This window comes from Plectrocnemia conspersa, unplaced genomic scaffold (assembly GCF_051122295.1).
Source record: "Plectrocnemia conspersa isolate PC_06_02 unplaced genomic scaffold, ASM5112229v1 ptg000002l, whole genome shotgun sequence".
NCBI lineage: Eukaryota > Metazoa > Arthropoda > Insecta > Trichoptera > Polycentropodidae > Plectrocnemia > Plectrocnemia conspersa.
Genome location: NW_028277166.1, coordinates 17993409 through 18010181, shown reverse-complemented (window position 1 = coordinate 18010181; position 16773 = coordinate 17993409). Strand labels below are relative to the sequence as shown.

At 32.8% G+C, this 16773-nt stretch overlaps 1 protein-coding gene across 1 annotated transcript; it reads left to right on the top strand.

The window, feature by feature from the left end:
• Positions 1 to 257: 257 nt before the first annotated feature.
• LOC148237924 (uncharacterized) lies at positions 258 to 5839 on the top strand. Its single transcript, XM_088205582.1, has 5 exons — positions 258 to 473; positions 1996 to 2136; positions 2907 to 3058; positions 3136 to 3324; positions 3787 to 5839. Exons 1-5 carry the CDS (start codon positions 347 to 349, stop codon positions 4546 to 4548), a joined length of 1371 nt encoding a protein of 456 aa, XP_088061708.1. The 5' UTR covers positions 258 to 346; the 3' UTR covers positions 4549 to 5839.
• The last annotated feature ends 10934 nt before the right edge of the window (positions 5840 to 16773 follow it).

Genomic DNA, 16773 nt, shown 5'->3' with positions numbered 1-16773 from the left:
ATTCAGAATTGTATTCACATTGGGTATCAATTTTTTGACACACAATCTAGTTTCATTGGATAATTTAGGTGGATTTCTGTTACAAATTAAAAATAATCATAATAGCAATAAATAATTATTTAAACAAATATGATGCCACGCTTTAAATTAGTGTGCATGGTACGCATTCACTAAAACCAATCAGAAGGAATGCAAAATAAATAAATCGAAAGGAGGAAAACGTGGAGTCAACTATTGTCGTGTGGCAACACCGCCTTGTGATCCCCCTTCGTGCGTCTCTTCCGCTGGCGTTTGCACGCTCGCGCGTATCATCGGGTGTCGGTGAGTTTGACTCTCATTTGCCACCATGGCTCCCGTCCAGATGGAGGTGTACGATCCGTCATGGTGTTTCAGAAGCCTCGGTCATTCGCAGCCTGCGATGAGCGGTCCCACACACATAGCCACTCCTCCGACGCAGCGTACGTCTACTTTCGGTGAGTTCCACTTCAGGATATTCTTCGCTTCTGACCTTCATCGTCGTTCTGATCAGTTTTCACCCGTTCAATGCGCATGATTGCGCTTCTCCGCATCACAATCATCGTTGAACACAGAAGCGACCGTGGCGCCATCTTGTGACAGTTACGCTAAGCGTTTTTCTTTCAAAACTTTCGGACGCTTGTGAAAGGTTCAATTGTTTTCGTGTGAAAATAAGTGTTGTTTGTAGTGACTGTACATTGTGCATTGTTGATTATAACGGCGCCAGTATTCAATGACACTTAGTTACTTTTAATTTACTTTGATTTTAGTTTAGTTGCTGAACTATATTTCAGAATAAAGGTTCTGAAGTATAGTTCATATTTAAATATGCTCAGGCAATGAATTTCCATCGTATGTACACGAGGAAAAGAATTATTGAAAGTTAAGGAAAATATTAATTATAATCTACCACATACAACGATAAAAAAATACAACCACACAATGATGATGGAATATTTGATTATATCGTCACATCCTAGCATTACGAACTATGTGTCACACTGATAAAGTCAACTACAGTAACACCTAAAAGTCGCATTTCAACCGAAATTAAACATAATCATACAATACTAATGTGACAAAGTAGGTTCTAGATTGTCAGTTGCTTATTTGCAACAAATACATTCCAATATAAAAGTATAGCTCTTTGTATAGACGATTTGAATTGTAATAATATAAAAATATTGAATATATAGAAAAAATATATTTGCACATAACTCGAAGATAATAGAGGAAATAGTATATTTTAGTCAGACCCACTGAATACTTTAAAATTTCATTCCGACGATATATTATTTAATAAATGCACTTTTTACTTGTCATTTACCCTATACCATTATACCGTAACAGGAAAACCAATCATGCCATTTATGTAGTGCTGTTGGAATTGTAATAGTTAATTGAACCAAATTTCACAGGCATATGTGAGCATCGTCTTATATGGTATTTTTGAAATATCCATTTTCAACAAGTACAGGTATAAACTTGCCACTAAAAAAAATGAGCAGCAATGTAGTTAAAAATTATTTGTAATGGACTTTCGGCTAAATTTCAGAATATCGTAATATACCATTCTTTTTATCCTCCCAAGCTTGGATTCTAGTTTAAAAAAAATCTATTTTTATAATCATTTTTAAAAAATAATCCCGAGGATGAAGTGGTTAACACAGCTCGGTTGTAATTCTGACTAATTGTAAATTCATAACTTAATTCTACTAAAAGGTCATCAAAGAACACTTTGAAAAGACGCTTTTATTATTATAGAAATAACCTGTCAAGTCACGATGAGCAATTTTAATATATTAATTATCTATTAATGAAAAGCATACTCCAGATTACCCCCCTTAATTTGAAATTAATTGATATCGATATCATTATGACTCGTTGACGCGAACATGTCGATGCTTGCTTGTGATAAATTGTTGATTGTTTATTTATGAGGAAAATATAGTTTTAATTTGTGTTTTATTTCTCTTACAGGATACTATCAAAGTCGCCCTCGGGAGCAAGAGAAATTGGTATCACAGCCAAAATATTTTTATATATTGGAAAGTGAATCGTCGCAAGATTCTGATAACGACGGGTCGGAAAGCTCTCTTAGTATTCAGGGAAAGGAAACTGGTAGGAGACAACGGATGAAATATGCGTTATTGTTGGCATTATCATGATTTAACATTTCATCAGAGACGCACGATTAATAACAGTGCTTGATTTATGCATAGTCACTATCACTAATATTTTATTGAATCAGCTTGAATTTGCGTCATAGATGTAAATAACCGATGTATATTTTTATGAAAATTTAACTCAACATAACAAAGCACTGCTTCTTAATCAGTTGTGGTTTGACATTGTTATCTTTCGCAACTTCCTTTCTTGGTTTATAATTAGTTATATGTCCAATATAGTTAATCATAGCATTAAATTTACACAAAAAAATATGCATTTGAAAGAAGAAAAAAAAAACATAATAAAAAGAATGCAAAGATGAAAAGATCTAATAAAACAAAAAATATCTGAAATAAAACAAAATGAAAAGAAAAATTACAAAAAGAATGTAAAAAACATACAATAAAAACAATTGAAAATTAAAAAAAAAGAAAAAAAAACTACAATATGCATTGTGTTATAACATTATTATTAATTTAGTATTGTAAATCGGAGGTTTCTATTTAAAAAAAACATCAATTACCATCCCCTTTTAAAATTCTTCCGGCTAATGTGTGATTTCTACAGATTCACCCTAAACGCATAGAAGATATAATTATAATTTAAAAATCATGTAATGGGATTTTCTTATTTTAGAAACCCCTGATATAATTCATGAATTGCTTTTGTATTCAATTTCATTAAGTTTGAACGACTACTATTAAAATTATAACCCATTATAGATTTGGTTAAGGACACCAGTGATTCCGAATGGTCCACGGACAATGATGCTGGATCGGTCATCGAATATGATGTGGTTTCTTCTAGCGAAGAAAAAAATAAAGCTGTTCCCATGCAGATAATCGACGGGAACGGCTCTTCCGACACCGATGATGTTAGTATATTTATTATTTGCATACGACGTAGTGATGATTATAGATGCGGTTGATGAATGCTCATTTTATATTACAGAACATCATCGCAACGACTGTCATCAGCTTTGCTGTGCTCGATGATGGAGAGTTGCTTTCTGCAGATTCGGAAGAGTCTTTGTCGACTTCCGATATAGAACTAATGCCTAAGAAGTGCGGCTATTCACTTTGCGCCGAATGCAAAATAGAGCATAACACTCCGTTTCGTTATTGTGTGGAATGCTATAAGGTAAATTATCTATAATATCCGTAGTACCAAAAGGAAAACTTAGATCAAATACAAAATCATTTTTCCCACTGATGTTTATCAAGTTAAGAAGGGAAATTGCGCATTGAATAAATGCGTCTCAATTATCATACAAGGGGTCCTAAATTTAAATTTAAAAATAATTATAATTCTTACTTCGTTCGACAATAATTGCTTAATATTTAATATTAGCAATTACTAAAAAAAAATTGGTACTGTATTAGAAATTTTAAATAAAAATGTTTGTATATTTAAAACAAAATCCACAGAGAAGGCGAGTGGAAACGACTAAAACTTATTAACTAAGTCGCTAGTATCATATCGGTATATAAAGAAAATGGAATATGTATGTAGTAACAAGCACTATCAATATTATTCAACGACAAGTTTTCGTCTAAAAAAAAGTGAAGAAGTATGTAAATTAATATATTTTTTTATTAATAGGAGCGTAAAGACTTCTTCCCGCCGAGGCCGAAACGCAAACGTCCCAAAGCTGAAAGATTTAAAAAGTATCTCGATGTAATCAAACGATCTGAGGATAAGGTTAAGGCTTTAGATATAGATTTTAAAAATATTCCAGTGTCTTTAAAAAAAAGCGAGAATATTGTTAATAATTCCATCCGTTTAGATTTAAACAAAATTAAAAATACCCCTTTAAAGACCGTCAACGCTGAAGACAAAACTTCAAAAGAGACGAGCGAGAAAGACGAGAACGACATCTCTATTCCCAACAGGAAAAGAACAATCGAAGACTTGGATGAAATCAGCGCTAAAAGAATGAAAGGCGACGAATGCTTCGATTTAGTTCCCAAAGACCAGTTGTCATTTAGTCAGCCTAATATTTCGTTTCCCGCAATGCCGTCCAAGTCCATGAGCGAACCGGGCATAGCCCTTAGCATAAATGAAATTGACATGATACGCGATAATCACGGTAATTACTCCGACAACGAAGCCAATATTGCTTTGAAGAAGATCATGGCTGCGAACACTTCCGAGACTCTAGTGTCTACTAAGACCGCTTTAAATTCTGATTCGGATCTGTGCATGATCTGCATGGTCGAGCGCAAGTCTGGCATCTTCGCCCATGGACGCATCGGTCACATTTGCTGTTGTTACAAGTGCTCCCTGAAAGTTTGGGTTAAGACTAAGCGTTGTCCCATTTGCAAATGCAAGGTCAGCAACGTTCTGAAAGCTTTCGTAGTCTAATTCGCCGATGATCGAGATGCAGATTGTTGCAGATGCACGAATGCGATTAGCAGTTTTCGCCGAAGGAGCCTCTGAATCCTATTCAGGTTGTTACCCACAGCACTGTGATACTCCCAGAGGCTTTAGAATCGATGCTGCGAACGTATTCGGTATCTGCTGCACTTTTGTGTCATCTTTTATCGTCATATTTTTTACATAATAATTTGCCAAAATATTTTTTATAATAAAAGTTAATATTTTTCTGAAGATATTTGGATAAAGTTAAATTTTATCAGTTCCAATAACGTCATACTAAGTCAATGCATAATTTACGATTTATTACGCTTAATTTTATTCTTAATATTCTGAAAAAATTGTAAATTACTTGGTTTTAATTAATAAGCTTTCTTTAGTAACTAGTTGGGTCCAATTATTTAATTTATATGAAAATACAAAAAAATAAGTAATCGCTTTATTACGACTGACTTATAAAGACGTACTTGCTTGTTAGTTTCCACCGAATTTGTTGAAGTTGAAAAAGAGATATAAGTTGTATCTTATTTATATAATTTCTAAATAAGTGTATATTACATGTTACATAACTAGGTTTAGTTGTTATATTTATAATATAAAAACAAATATTTAAAAAAAATCTTTAGCTTTATTTTTATTTCTTGCTTTTTTAATTATTTTCTATATGGTGTTTGAATACAAATAAATATTCAATGAATCATTGTAATTGTTTGAATGTGTGAAACAGAGATGCAATATTGTTATTCAAAACAGATGTTTATAAATTTGTTGTAAATAAATTGTTGCAAAAATATGTTGAAATTATTAATTTAAATCGAAGAACGGCGACTAAAAGTAATAGTTGATAAGTGTATTATTGCCAAAAATTGTTAAACTTGACATTTAGTTTGTAGGAGATATTTATTTTTTGACACTTAAGTCAGTTTAGGTTGATTTTACAACGATAAAATTGTTCTATTGATGACAACCGCCGATTGTGGCATGCTTATTTATGAAACATAAAGAAGCAAGCATTTTTAGCAAAGATTAATTTCCATTTAATATTGCATCTCTTATTAGTGTGAGTGCTTTGAGAGAAAGATTAAATGGTTATATGTACGTTTTCTATTTGTGCGATTTCCCCCCCTCAGTTTTCGACACTGGAAAGATATAAAATCTTATGTTTGTGATTTTTTTCTTTCAATTGTAACATCAGAACTTTTGTAATGGTCATCCCCACCAACATCTGGGGTGCTGAAAAAATTAAATAAACTAATAAAATATTTTTTTCAGGTCAAAACTTGTCTTTTTTTACATTCCCAATGAGTATACTGTATACATAAAGATAAATGAAATCATTGGTATCAAATTTCGAGAAATACGATAGGTCCAACGATACTTTGATCCATTTGTGGTCAGACTGTGTAATTAGAATTTTCTTGATATCTAGTATGTTGACGTGCCTAAAATATTCTTAAACAATAATTTTATAAAATTAGTGTGGATTGCTAATTATATTTTTTTAAATTATAAGTCGTTCTTGTTTTAATGAAGTTAGTTTTACAATAATTATATGTTGTTGAGTTCATAACTATTGTTAGGAATTAGGATTTAATCCACTCAATACTTTTAAATAGAAAAGAAACAAGCTATAGAAGGAATCCATAGCTTATAATTTTGGTATGGTATAGATTTTATACTCGCCAATATAATTATAATTTTTTGTCTCATTTAATAAATTGGAACTGTTTTTAAGGATGATAATTATCACTAACTTGGAAAATTAAGAAACAGTTTTATTTGTAGGATGGAGATAAATATTGTATTCATAATTGTGTTATGGTTTCTAATTTGTCTGCTAATAGTTATGAGCAAAGTACGTTATTATGGTTTCTTTATTACTGATGCAGAAATATAGATCAAATGAGCATCTTCCCAGGGATCTTAATCCGGAGTATTCAAGCCATAAAAGTTATCAAGTTTATCAGAAAATAATTAGAGCAGAATATTAAATGCTTTTCCATCATAAACAAGTACATTGGCTTTCAAGAGGAAAAGTCTTGAAGTGCTTGTTAAAACTATGGAAAGAAGTTTTACTAATTAACATTTTAACATAAAGAATTTTTTCTATGTGCTATCTTAGTTGGTAGAAATTTTTCACTATATGCATGAGATAGGTCTTTCCACGCAAGATCACAAAGTCATCATTATGAATGCAACTGAAATATTACAATCTGTCTTGGCTAAGTTACCAATCTGAAATAAAATAGAGGCCAATATTATTGCAAACTTCCAATGTAAGTGCTTGACCAAAATGGAGTTAATATGCAAAACTGTCATTTTTTTGAAAAGAGATTTCTGTATTGATGAGATAAATTCTAAAACATAGATCCACTGTCCTTTTCTTTCTGATATAATCTAAGATGCTGACCTAACCTTGGATAAACTCATTGATATTAGTACAATCAACTTACTACAATTGGAGTTTTAACTCTAAATTTTGAACTCTGTTCCTTAAGAATAGCTTAACCTCGTGAATATGCGATTCGGAATTTTGAACACTTGTAAAAATAGATGTGCTATATTTATGGATTGCAATAATACCAGTATTACCGAGAGTCTATACCGGTATTGACATTATTATTAATTGGTAACGAAAAAATAATCGGATTGCGCTCGAATGTTTCACTATGTTTAGTAATTAGCAATACCCAAACATTCGAATACCCTGGTAATTATTGTTTCTGTATATTAAATATTCCAATTACATATATCATTATTCCTTTCAATGTTTACTACGATCCAGCTTGGGTGATAATGTTTTGTAAATTATTTTATTATATTACAACTATACCTAATTGTCAAATTATGTTTAGTATCTTTAAATGTTGTTTAGTCGGCAAATCTGATAGATGTCCATTCATTCAAAGTCGAACTGAACGCTTTATTGCAAAGTTTAAGCGAGTTTTACGAAAAAAATTTAGGATTCAAGAGTCAGGATATTTTCTTTGAAGATAGATTGTCGTCTTCGTGGTTTTTTTTTAAGGAAATATAATTAACAAGCAGGTCAAATTTCGACTCAAGTTGCCGACATTTATGACTAGGTTAGGTTTGTGTTTGAACAGCAAATCTACGTTTCGCATCCGTCAAATTGATTTTATAGACATTTTAAAGCCGCATATAATTTCCCCAGCGCCTAGCAGTTAAATTATATTTTCGCTAGTAGTAGTATATATACTGGTGAAAATGTATTTGGACATTTGTGAATATATTCCTTCACTGAAAAATAACTGTTAATGTAAATATTATACAAAAAAAGGAAATACTGCATAATAATATTCAACTTTAATATCCTACGCCGATAACGCTACTTAGGTTAGGTTGTTTTCGTAGGACTTAGACTTTGAGATATTGCTTTCAACAAATAAGCTGTACGAATTTAAGAAAAAATTCGGTACTACCGATATTTCGTAATACATGTAGTATCAAAGGTTAATTTTTGCCCCAATATCGGTATCGGTACTACTGGTATTGCAATTCCTAGACATGGACGTTATGGTACATATGGAAGCATTTGCCTCCCCCCTGAATATGGCCAAAAAGTGCATGTCATTTAATGAAATATAATTAAACTGATTAACGAAATTATATGCTACTTTAAAATGTCTATAAAACTCAATTTGGCAGTTGCGAAACGTACATTTGCTGATCAAAAACGAATTAATCAAGCCCAACATGGCTTAAGGCAGGGGTTCCCAACATTTTTGTATCCTAGAGCGCATTCTAAAATATCAGTAGGTCGGCGGGCACCACATTTTCTTCATATGTGGGAAGTGCACGAGAGACTTGATCTACAGATTTTATATCAACAAAACAAATTTTGCTTTGAAAAAGTTTACGGAGCTTATCATTTCGGCTATATTTTTGTCTTTTCTCTGTAACGCCAAATTTAAAGAATTCAATATTTCCACGGTGTCTGTGAAAAAACCCAAATCCACCAATCAGCAAGAGTCAGTTAGTTCATTATATTTTTATCGTTTATAAATGTTTTTATTTCTTCAATTAAGCTCACAAATCTTGTAAGAACTTTACTTTTACTGAGCCAATGTACTTCAGTATACAGAATAAGATCATGTTCTTTTTCTTCAGTATCTTCTAACAGGGCCTTGAAAAGTCGGTGTTGCAATGGAGCTGCTCGAATAGAGTTGATTATTTTTGTTACTATTTTCATAACGTGTTCAAAGGGCAGCATTTTACAACACAGAGCTTCCTGATGGGTAATACTGTGGTAGGACATAAACCTTAAAAATGATATATCTTTCTTGCAGAGGGGAATAATCATTGCTGGTGCCCCATCCGTGGTTATCGCAGACAGCTTGTGCAAGGGCATGTTTATCGACTTGGCGTATGTTCTGAATGTATTATAAATATTCTCACCCTTTGTCTGTCCTTTCATTGGTAATATTTGCAACAGATCCTCTTTTACTTTGAAGTTACTAAATACCATTCTCACCATAACTGCTGACTGTGCGGTGTCTGATATATCTGTTGACTCGTCGAATTGTAGTGAGAACCAGTCACATATTTCCAAGTCAGTCTTTACCTGAGTTTGCATATCTGTTGAAATTGCATGTATTCTTTTTGTGACGGTGTTATTTTACAACTGTAAGTCTTGAATTGCTGACATAAACTCACGTTTGTTAGAAAATCCCTCAAACAAACAATTGGCACCAGTCAGAAATGCTTCTTATAACATCTCACCATCCTGGAAAAGATTTTTCTTCTTTGCGAGCATGTGAGAAATTTTGAAAGAAGCAATAGTGGCTTTTTTAGAATTTTTTACACGTCTAATGAAAACAGTCTGTTGGGCGATTAGAATTAATTTTAGTTGATTTATTTTTTTCTTTCTTACTTCAGATTTGAGTGGATAATTCGTATCAAAAGCGAGTGGCGAGATACTTCCCCTTTCGCTCTCTCGCGTGTTAAGTGACGAGAGTAAGAGAGATAATGGCATGGTGGTTCGCATACTGAACGAGTAGCTCGGTTCTATTTAATTTTTATTTCATTCATTATTATGATGGGAGGTACAATGTGATCACAGGAGCAAACGATCTGTTTTTTAGAACTACTTCAGTCGAAGCCATGTATTTGGGACCCAAATAATAGAGGGCACAAAGACAAAAATAGTCCACGATGTCTGGGTGCTAAACCAATTAACAAATAAAATTCCGGTGGAGGAATTAAAGAAAAAGAAAGATTCCCTTTTTGCCATTTGCCGTTTTGATTTTTTTGGTGTTCAAAACACGCATGTAGTTATAATACAGTGACAGCTGCCGTCTATACGTCATCCATGCCGGAAAGCGCGCGCGTGTACGAAATTCCCGAGAGTGTGGAGCGCTACTCGAAGTCGGCGATCTCGGCCGACTTCAGTTGTAGTTTCGTTCGGACAACTTCGAGAGAGTGTAGTGGAGGCATAACATAAATAAAAATAATATAAATTTTTATTTAGTGTTTGTAAAAAAAATTCTATTGCGGTTGAATAGTGGCGGGCGCACACAAATCGGTCCGCGGGCGTCATGACGCCCGCGGACACGGGGTTGGGAACCCCTGGCCTAAGGAAAGTTCTAAAACTAATTACAATCTTAGAACTTTCATTAGGTAAAGTCCAAAATACAAACTAAGCCAACTCTACTTCCATAGAAAAATAAACGGAAGAAGTATAGACAGATGTCGTATCTCACATATTGCTCCATAGTGTATCTGCAATTCGATATTTCATTATGTTTTGAAAATATGATAGTTATCCTTAACTATATTATTAAGGACTTCTGATAGTATTGGTCAACCTGTATTCAAACCGAATTTTGAGCAATAAGGCGCAAAAACAATTATCCCATTACAGAAATCAATAAAACCGTGTCTGCGCCGTTACAGTGGGAACGCTCGGAGTGTTTCCACTGCGACGGCACGATTTTATTGCTTTTGACGTGAATTCTAAACAGGGACCTCATGGAGGGGGTCAGGTAGTGGTATTTGCAAAGAACGTTGTAACAATTATTTTGATCATTTTCATTGCATTATTCACCAGCAAGAATTATGTTTAAAAGTTTTAAATATCGGACATGTGTTAAAAATAGTCACTAAAATAGTAAATTTTAATCTAGCACGTAGGCTTTGTCAACACCAATTTGCTTCATTTCTAGTAGACATAGAGCGTGAAAACACAGATTTACCCTATTATACGGAAGTTCGATGCCATTCGAGTTATAAGTTCTTAAAACAATTTTCGAATTGCTTGGAAACGAAAAAATATAAATATGCCAAGTTAAAAGATAGCAGTGCGGCTTTCTCTGTTGACAACCTAATCTTATTATGCAAGGCAAAAATCAAATTGTTACCAAACTGTTTGATAATATTAACATTTTATAACAAAAAAATTCACTCTGGTGAAAATGAATGCTAGTCATTTTGACAGTTGCCAATCTCTGCTGCTGAAATTGCCTTCTTTGAAATTTGAGGAATATAATCGTCAAATTAATTTGTTGAAGTTGGAGCTCGACAGAAGATTTTCCGATTTCAAAAACTGCGAATTGCAGTTTTATCTTTTTACTTCGCCTCTGTCCATTGATGACAATTTACAAATAGAAGTAATTGAAATTTAATTTGATTCTTTACTGAAGCAAAAATCTATGGAAGTTGGAATTCCAAAATGTTATACCTTTCTATCTGCGGATCGGTTATTGACCAACTTAAGCGCCAGACTTGTAATTGCACCCTCTTTCAATTGAAACATCTTAATTAGTTTTTTTTATTTTAATTAGAGGTGAACGGCGATCCACCCGATCGCTGTTACGCTTTGCAATTTTTCTTCGTAGCTCCTAAATTCGTGTTATGCAACCGACTATGTCAATGGGCTGAATTTTTGAACGTACTAAGAATCCGTGTCCTACAGACCGTTGAGATATATGTTTGAGTGCTGGGACATGGCGCGGAACTAAAGCCAATTAAAATTGAACGCGGCTGTATACAACAGTCGGGTCAGATTACGGTATCGATTCCGACAGTTCTTTAACCCTGGCTGCTCTTCTGTGAAAGCGCAGAGAACGATCTGGTATTGCCAAAAAAGAAGAACGAGATGTCGCCGATCGCCGAGTTTGAATTTCCCGCGTTGTCTTAATCCGAAATTAGCTGAACGAATAGTCTATGGGTAAAACAGTGAAATATTAATATGCTGAATTTCTAGATTATAGTAACGCTGATATAATTCCATTAAGCTGAGTTATCTCATTAAAATACGAATAGGAAATGAGTTTTAGAAAAAACGGAAATATGAGTCAAGACTCCCGATATACTTTGAAGAAGAAAAACATGTTGCATATATGAATACATATAAATATAGAACGGTCCATAAGTTTGCTAGGTTGTTTTGCAAAATTGTGGAAAATAATGTTTTATTTTATAAATTTTAACCCAAATATTTCCATTAGTTTGTAACGTTTGTAGACTATTGATGTAAATTTGTTTTTTGAGATAATTAAAAAAAACAACTTAACTTATGTAACCTTTTTTTAAATTAGGGGGAAATTTATAAATGTTGTCTTAGGACAGTGGTCGGCAAACTTATTGGCCGAAGAGCCAAATATGTACATTACAACGATTCAAAATAGTTCTAAGAGCCAAATCTGTTTTTTAATTTAGTAAACCTTTATTATAATTTTAGACCTTCATTAAATTACGGATATACTGAATAAAACTTGATTTCACACTTAATAAAGATTTATTCGTTGATAAACAAAAATATGAAAGTAAGGTATCCATAAATGTAAATCATGACAATGACTGACAAACACTTAATGCGAACAATATCCTTGCATCTCCTTGGAAAGTTTCAGTAAGTCAGGTATATATGTTGTCGTTTTTAATTTTAGGAATGATTCCAGGTTCTCATCAATAAGACAACTTCTCAGTTTACTCTTGATAAAGTTCATGCTTAAAAAGGATTGTTCGCATGAATATGTAAAACCAAAAAGGGAAAGAACAGCAAACGCAAGTTTTTTCAGCTGATCGTAAGAGTCGGGAATACTATTCCAGACGTTGAAAATGATCATGTCTTCATTCTCCAGGTCTTTCAAAGCAGACCACTTGTGTTGTGAACTAAGATCACATTCGTTCTTCTCCAATATTTCCAAATCAATACAAAGACGTTGAAATTTGGAGCTCCATATTTACATGTTTTTTAAATCCTGCAATTGTATTTCAAAGTTACAATGTCAATGCCAAAAGGAGAAAATTAAAAAAAAAGTTATTATAGCATTAAGAGGATTTTTGACGAATGCTAAGGTCGCTTTGCTGTTTTTAAGCTCCTGAAAACTACTGAGAAATGCTTCCTTCATATTTAAAATTGTTGTTTTGAAATGGTGTTTATCAAAAGAGGAATTATTTTCTTGGCGATACTTCAGCAGGCTCGGAAAGTGAAACAATGTTTCCCTTTCAAAATCTTGAGCAAAAAAGGATAATTTGTTTTCGAATAAAGTGACTTCTTCTAACATCGAAAAAATTGTATTTCCTTTCCCTTGTAGTTTACGGTTATGCTGATTTAGATGAGACGTAACGTCTACCATGAAATGAAAGTTTTGGATCCACTGATTGTCTGTAAGTTCTGGATAGTGAACACCCTTCTCAAGGAGAAATGCTTTAATTACTGGCAATAGGGACGCGAAACGTTTTAAAACGTTCCCTCTTGATACACATCGAACCTTGTTATGAAGCAAAAGATCAGCGTACTCACTCTCCATTTTAACTAAAAATTCTTTGAATTGACGATGATTAAGAGCTTTAGCTACAATGGAGTTGATGATCGTGATCACTAATCCCATAACTTTACTAATTTCTTTCGGAAATGTCTGCGCACAAAGTGCTTCTTGGTGAATAATGCAATGATAAACCAATATCTCGTGATTATTTTTTTTCTTTCAAAATGACAACAAACCCTTTTCTGACACTGGTCATACTTTTGGCCGGCTTTTCTGTAGCCGCCAAATACGCAGATTGACAGCTGTCATACTACTACGCTGCGCTGCGCCCCTACCGGACGAAACAGGTACTACGTCAACGCTCACGCACACATTCAACGTTGCATGGAAAAGACACTTGACCAGAATTAGTGCCCAAGCCCGTGGATATTTGTGCCAGAGCCGCACTCAAGGAGCCAAAGAGCCGCATGCGGCTCCGGAGCCGCACTTTGCCGACCCCTGTCTTAGGATATCCACTGTGAAATCATCTTTCTGAACTTTTCCACTAATTCTGGCGACAATTTTCTTAAATATAAATATATTATTGTTTGATGGGAAATCCAGGTACGTCATTTGGGAAGGGCTGGTGGGGGCAGTTTCCCCCCTTGAATTTGGCCAGAAAATGCATGTTAATTAATTTAACACTATGAATATTAATAAAATTAAAATATTAAAAAAGCTGAAATGACGTTCCTGATTCTAAACCAGAAATACTCGAGTTATCCCTCTTAGAAAATCTAAGAAAACAGTCTCGAATCTATTCAGAAAATATTTTTTTAAATATGTCATTTCAGTGAAATCATATCGGAATACATTTTCACCGGTAGATACATATATTTTTACAAGTGAAAATATAATTTATCTGGCAGGTGCTAGTAAAAATATACATATATAGTTGTAATGTAATGTTTATCATTATTTATTTAGATGCGATGTATAAATGTTACAGTGAATGTGTATTTTTCAGTGAGGTTATATTTTCACTGGTCCAAATACATTTTCAGCAGTAGATATATATTTCTACTAGCAAAAACATAATTTACTGATAGGCGCTAGTGAAATTATATGGAGCCCTAAAATTTATATACAACTCAATTTGCTGTTCAAACCCAAACCTAACCTAATGAAAGTTCTAAAACTAATTATTTTATTAACTTTCATTAGGTCAAGTCTAAAATACAAATTAAGCCAATTTATCTCTCAGAACTCGGGATATAGAGCAGATGAATTACAGACAGACGTCGCATTTAGTATATTGCTCTATATTTTGTCTGCACTTTAATATGACACTGTTTAAAACATATGATTTATTATTTTTATTTTTATAGATATTACTATAGAGTTCTAATATGAGAGTATTGGTCAAACTATATTCGAATCAAATTTTGGTCAATAGGAGGGCGCAAAAACAATCACTTCTCAGAAGTCAAAAATCCACGTCAAAAGCAATAAAATCGTGCCGTCGCCGTCGCAGTAGGAACGCTCGATAACGAGTTATCGAGCGTTAATATAAAAATACCGAGATTTATTTGGAGATACAGCATATTATACTAATAAATTACTACTTTCATAAAACTGTAGATGTGAAATTCTGCAACACGATATGGTCAATCCTGATACAAGATAGTCTTTCTCATATGTTATAGCTAGTAAGCAAATTAAACGTAGGGTATAAACTAGGGCTGTAGGTACGTAATTTCAGCTTTTGTAGAGTTAAACATAGGGCTTTTCAGCTTTTGTAGGGAGGGGCAATAGTTGGCCATTCAGTGGTCGTTTCTTAAAGATTCTTTTCATAAAGATTCATATTATTAGCACAATAGACTAATACTTGAAAGACCTGGGATCAAATCCCAAATAAATTCTAGTGTTTTAAAATTTCTATGACGTGTGGAAGATCGGAATTAGTGATTATATTAGGTTTTCCTAATCTTTCGGATGAATTATTATAATAAAATCGAGCTTATAATAAATATATTATATATTTTTTTGAATATAGTACATCCTTTTTTACAAATTTTACGCTCTTATTTTGCATTTATCGCTAAATATCCGTATCCCCATTCATAAGGTAGAAGCATTTATAAAAATCTTTATTTTTCTTTGGGAACCGTATGAATTTATATGCAATATTTGGAGGCGCAGCGATGAATGTTATACTTTTATTAAAAAACATACAAAAAATGTAGTTAATTATGCAAGTTTTTCAAAGATTTTTTAATATTTGGTTATTAGGCTACTTTAATTATTAGCTTATATTTTATGGTACAATTTAAATTGATATGCAAACCCCATTAACATTCTACAAATTTAGTAATAAAACGGAATTCTTTATAAGATGCACAATAACTCTTTTTTTTATGTACAATTTAAAACTATTTGGTTTGATGATCGAATAGTTGTACAAATTTTATTACTAGCTATTGCAATTTCAATAGGCAATTAACAAAACCTGAATCTTAACCGATACAAAAACTGTTTATTACAACCAGTCGATCAGTTATTATATCATGAATCTACAGTAGTTTAATCTTCATCTAAAAAATATGCTGCTATACTAAGTAATAAGAAATTTACACGATTTCATAGTGGCGCCATATTCAACTAATAATAATAGACTTTTATCTTTTGAGTATTTTTTAAGTGATGTGGAAAATACTTTTGGTGTAGTATAACTAATTAGAGGTGGTTTTGAAGATTACTGTTATTACTAGCTATCATTACGGCACAGGCATTCATTGAAATGTTAGTTATTTAATCTAACGTTTTATTGATTTGATTTGATATTATTTAGGGAATCGAAAGTATTCGCTTCGCCAAGTGGTTATTTCTGCAATTTGCTAAATTATGAGCAATCTAAATGCATGCACACGCCATTTTTTGTAACAAACTCGAATCATGCGAAATTTTCGTTTCGGGAGTGAATCGCTGTTTTTCTACCCGCACTTCAAGGTTGAGGAGTCTTTCAACTTTGCGTTCAGAATTTCATTTGCATTATTACTTTTATAATATCCATCGTCGGATGAGTTCTTGCGGCTCAGTTTTTTTATAACGACCAATTACTAACTGACAATATAATAGTTCTGTGCTGAACATTGAAATAAACTGGAGCTACATTTAAACACTACATCAAATAAGCGATTTATAACAAATACAAAATGATCCAGTATTTTCGCAGTAATCGCAGAATGTTTTTAATTATTCAGTTTGCGGTAAAATACGTTTTTCATTAAATGATTGGATTTTAAAATGTGTTCCCATTAGTATATAGATAACTGTATTTAACAAACAATTTTCGTATATAGGTATTAAAATACGTCATGAAGTTATTCGCGTAATTGCTGCTAATTAATATATTAACAGTTACACAGTAATTATTATATACTAAATCTTTGTAAGTATAGAATAAATACGTCATAAATACTGATTAATCTTACGGCAATTA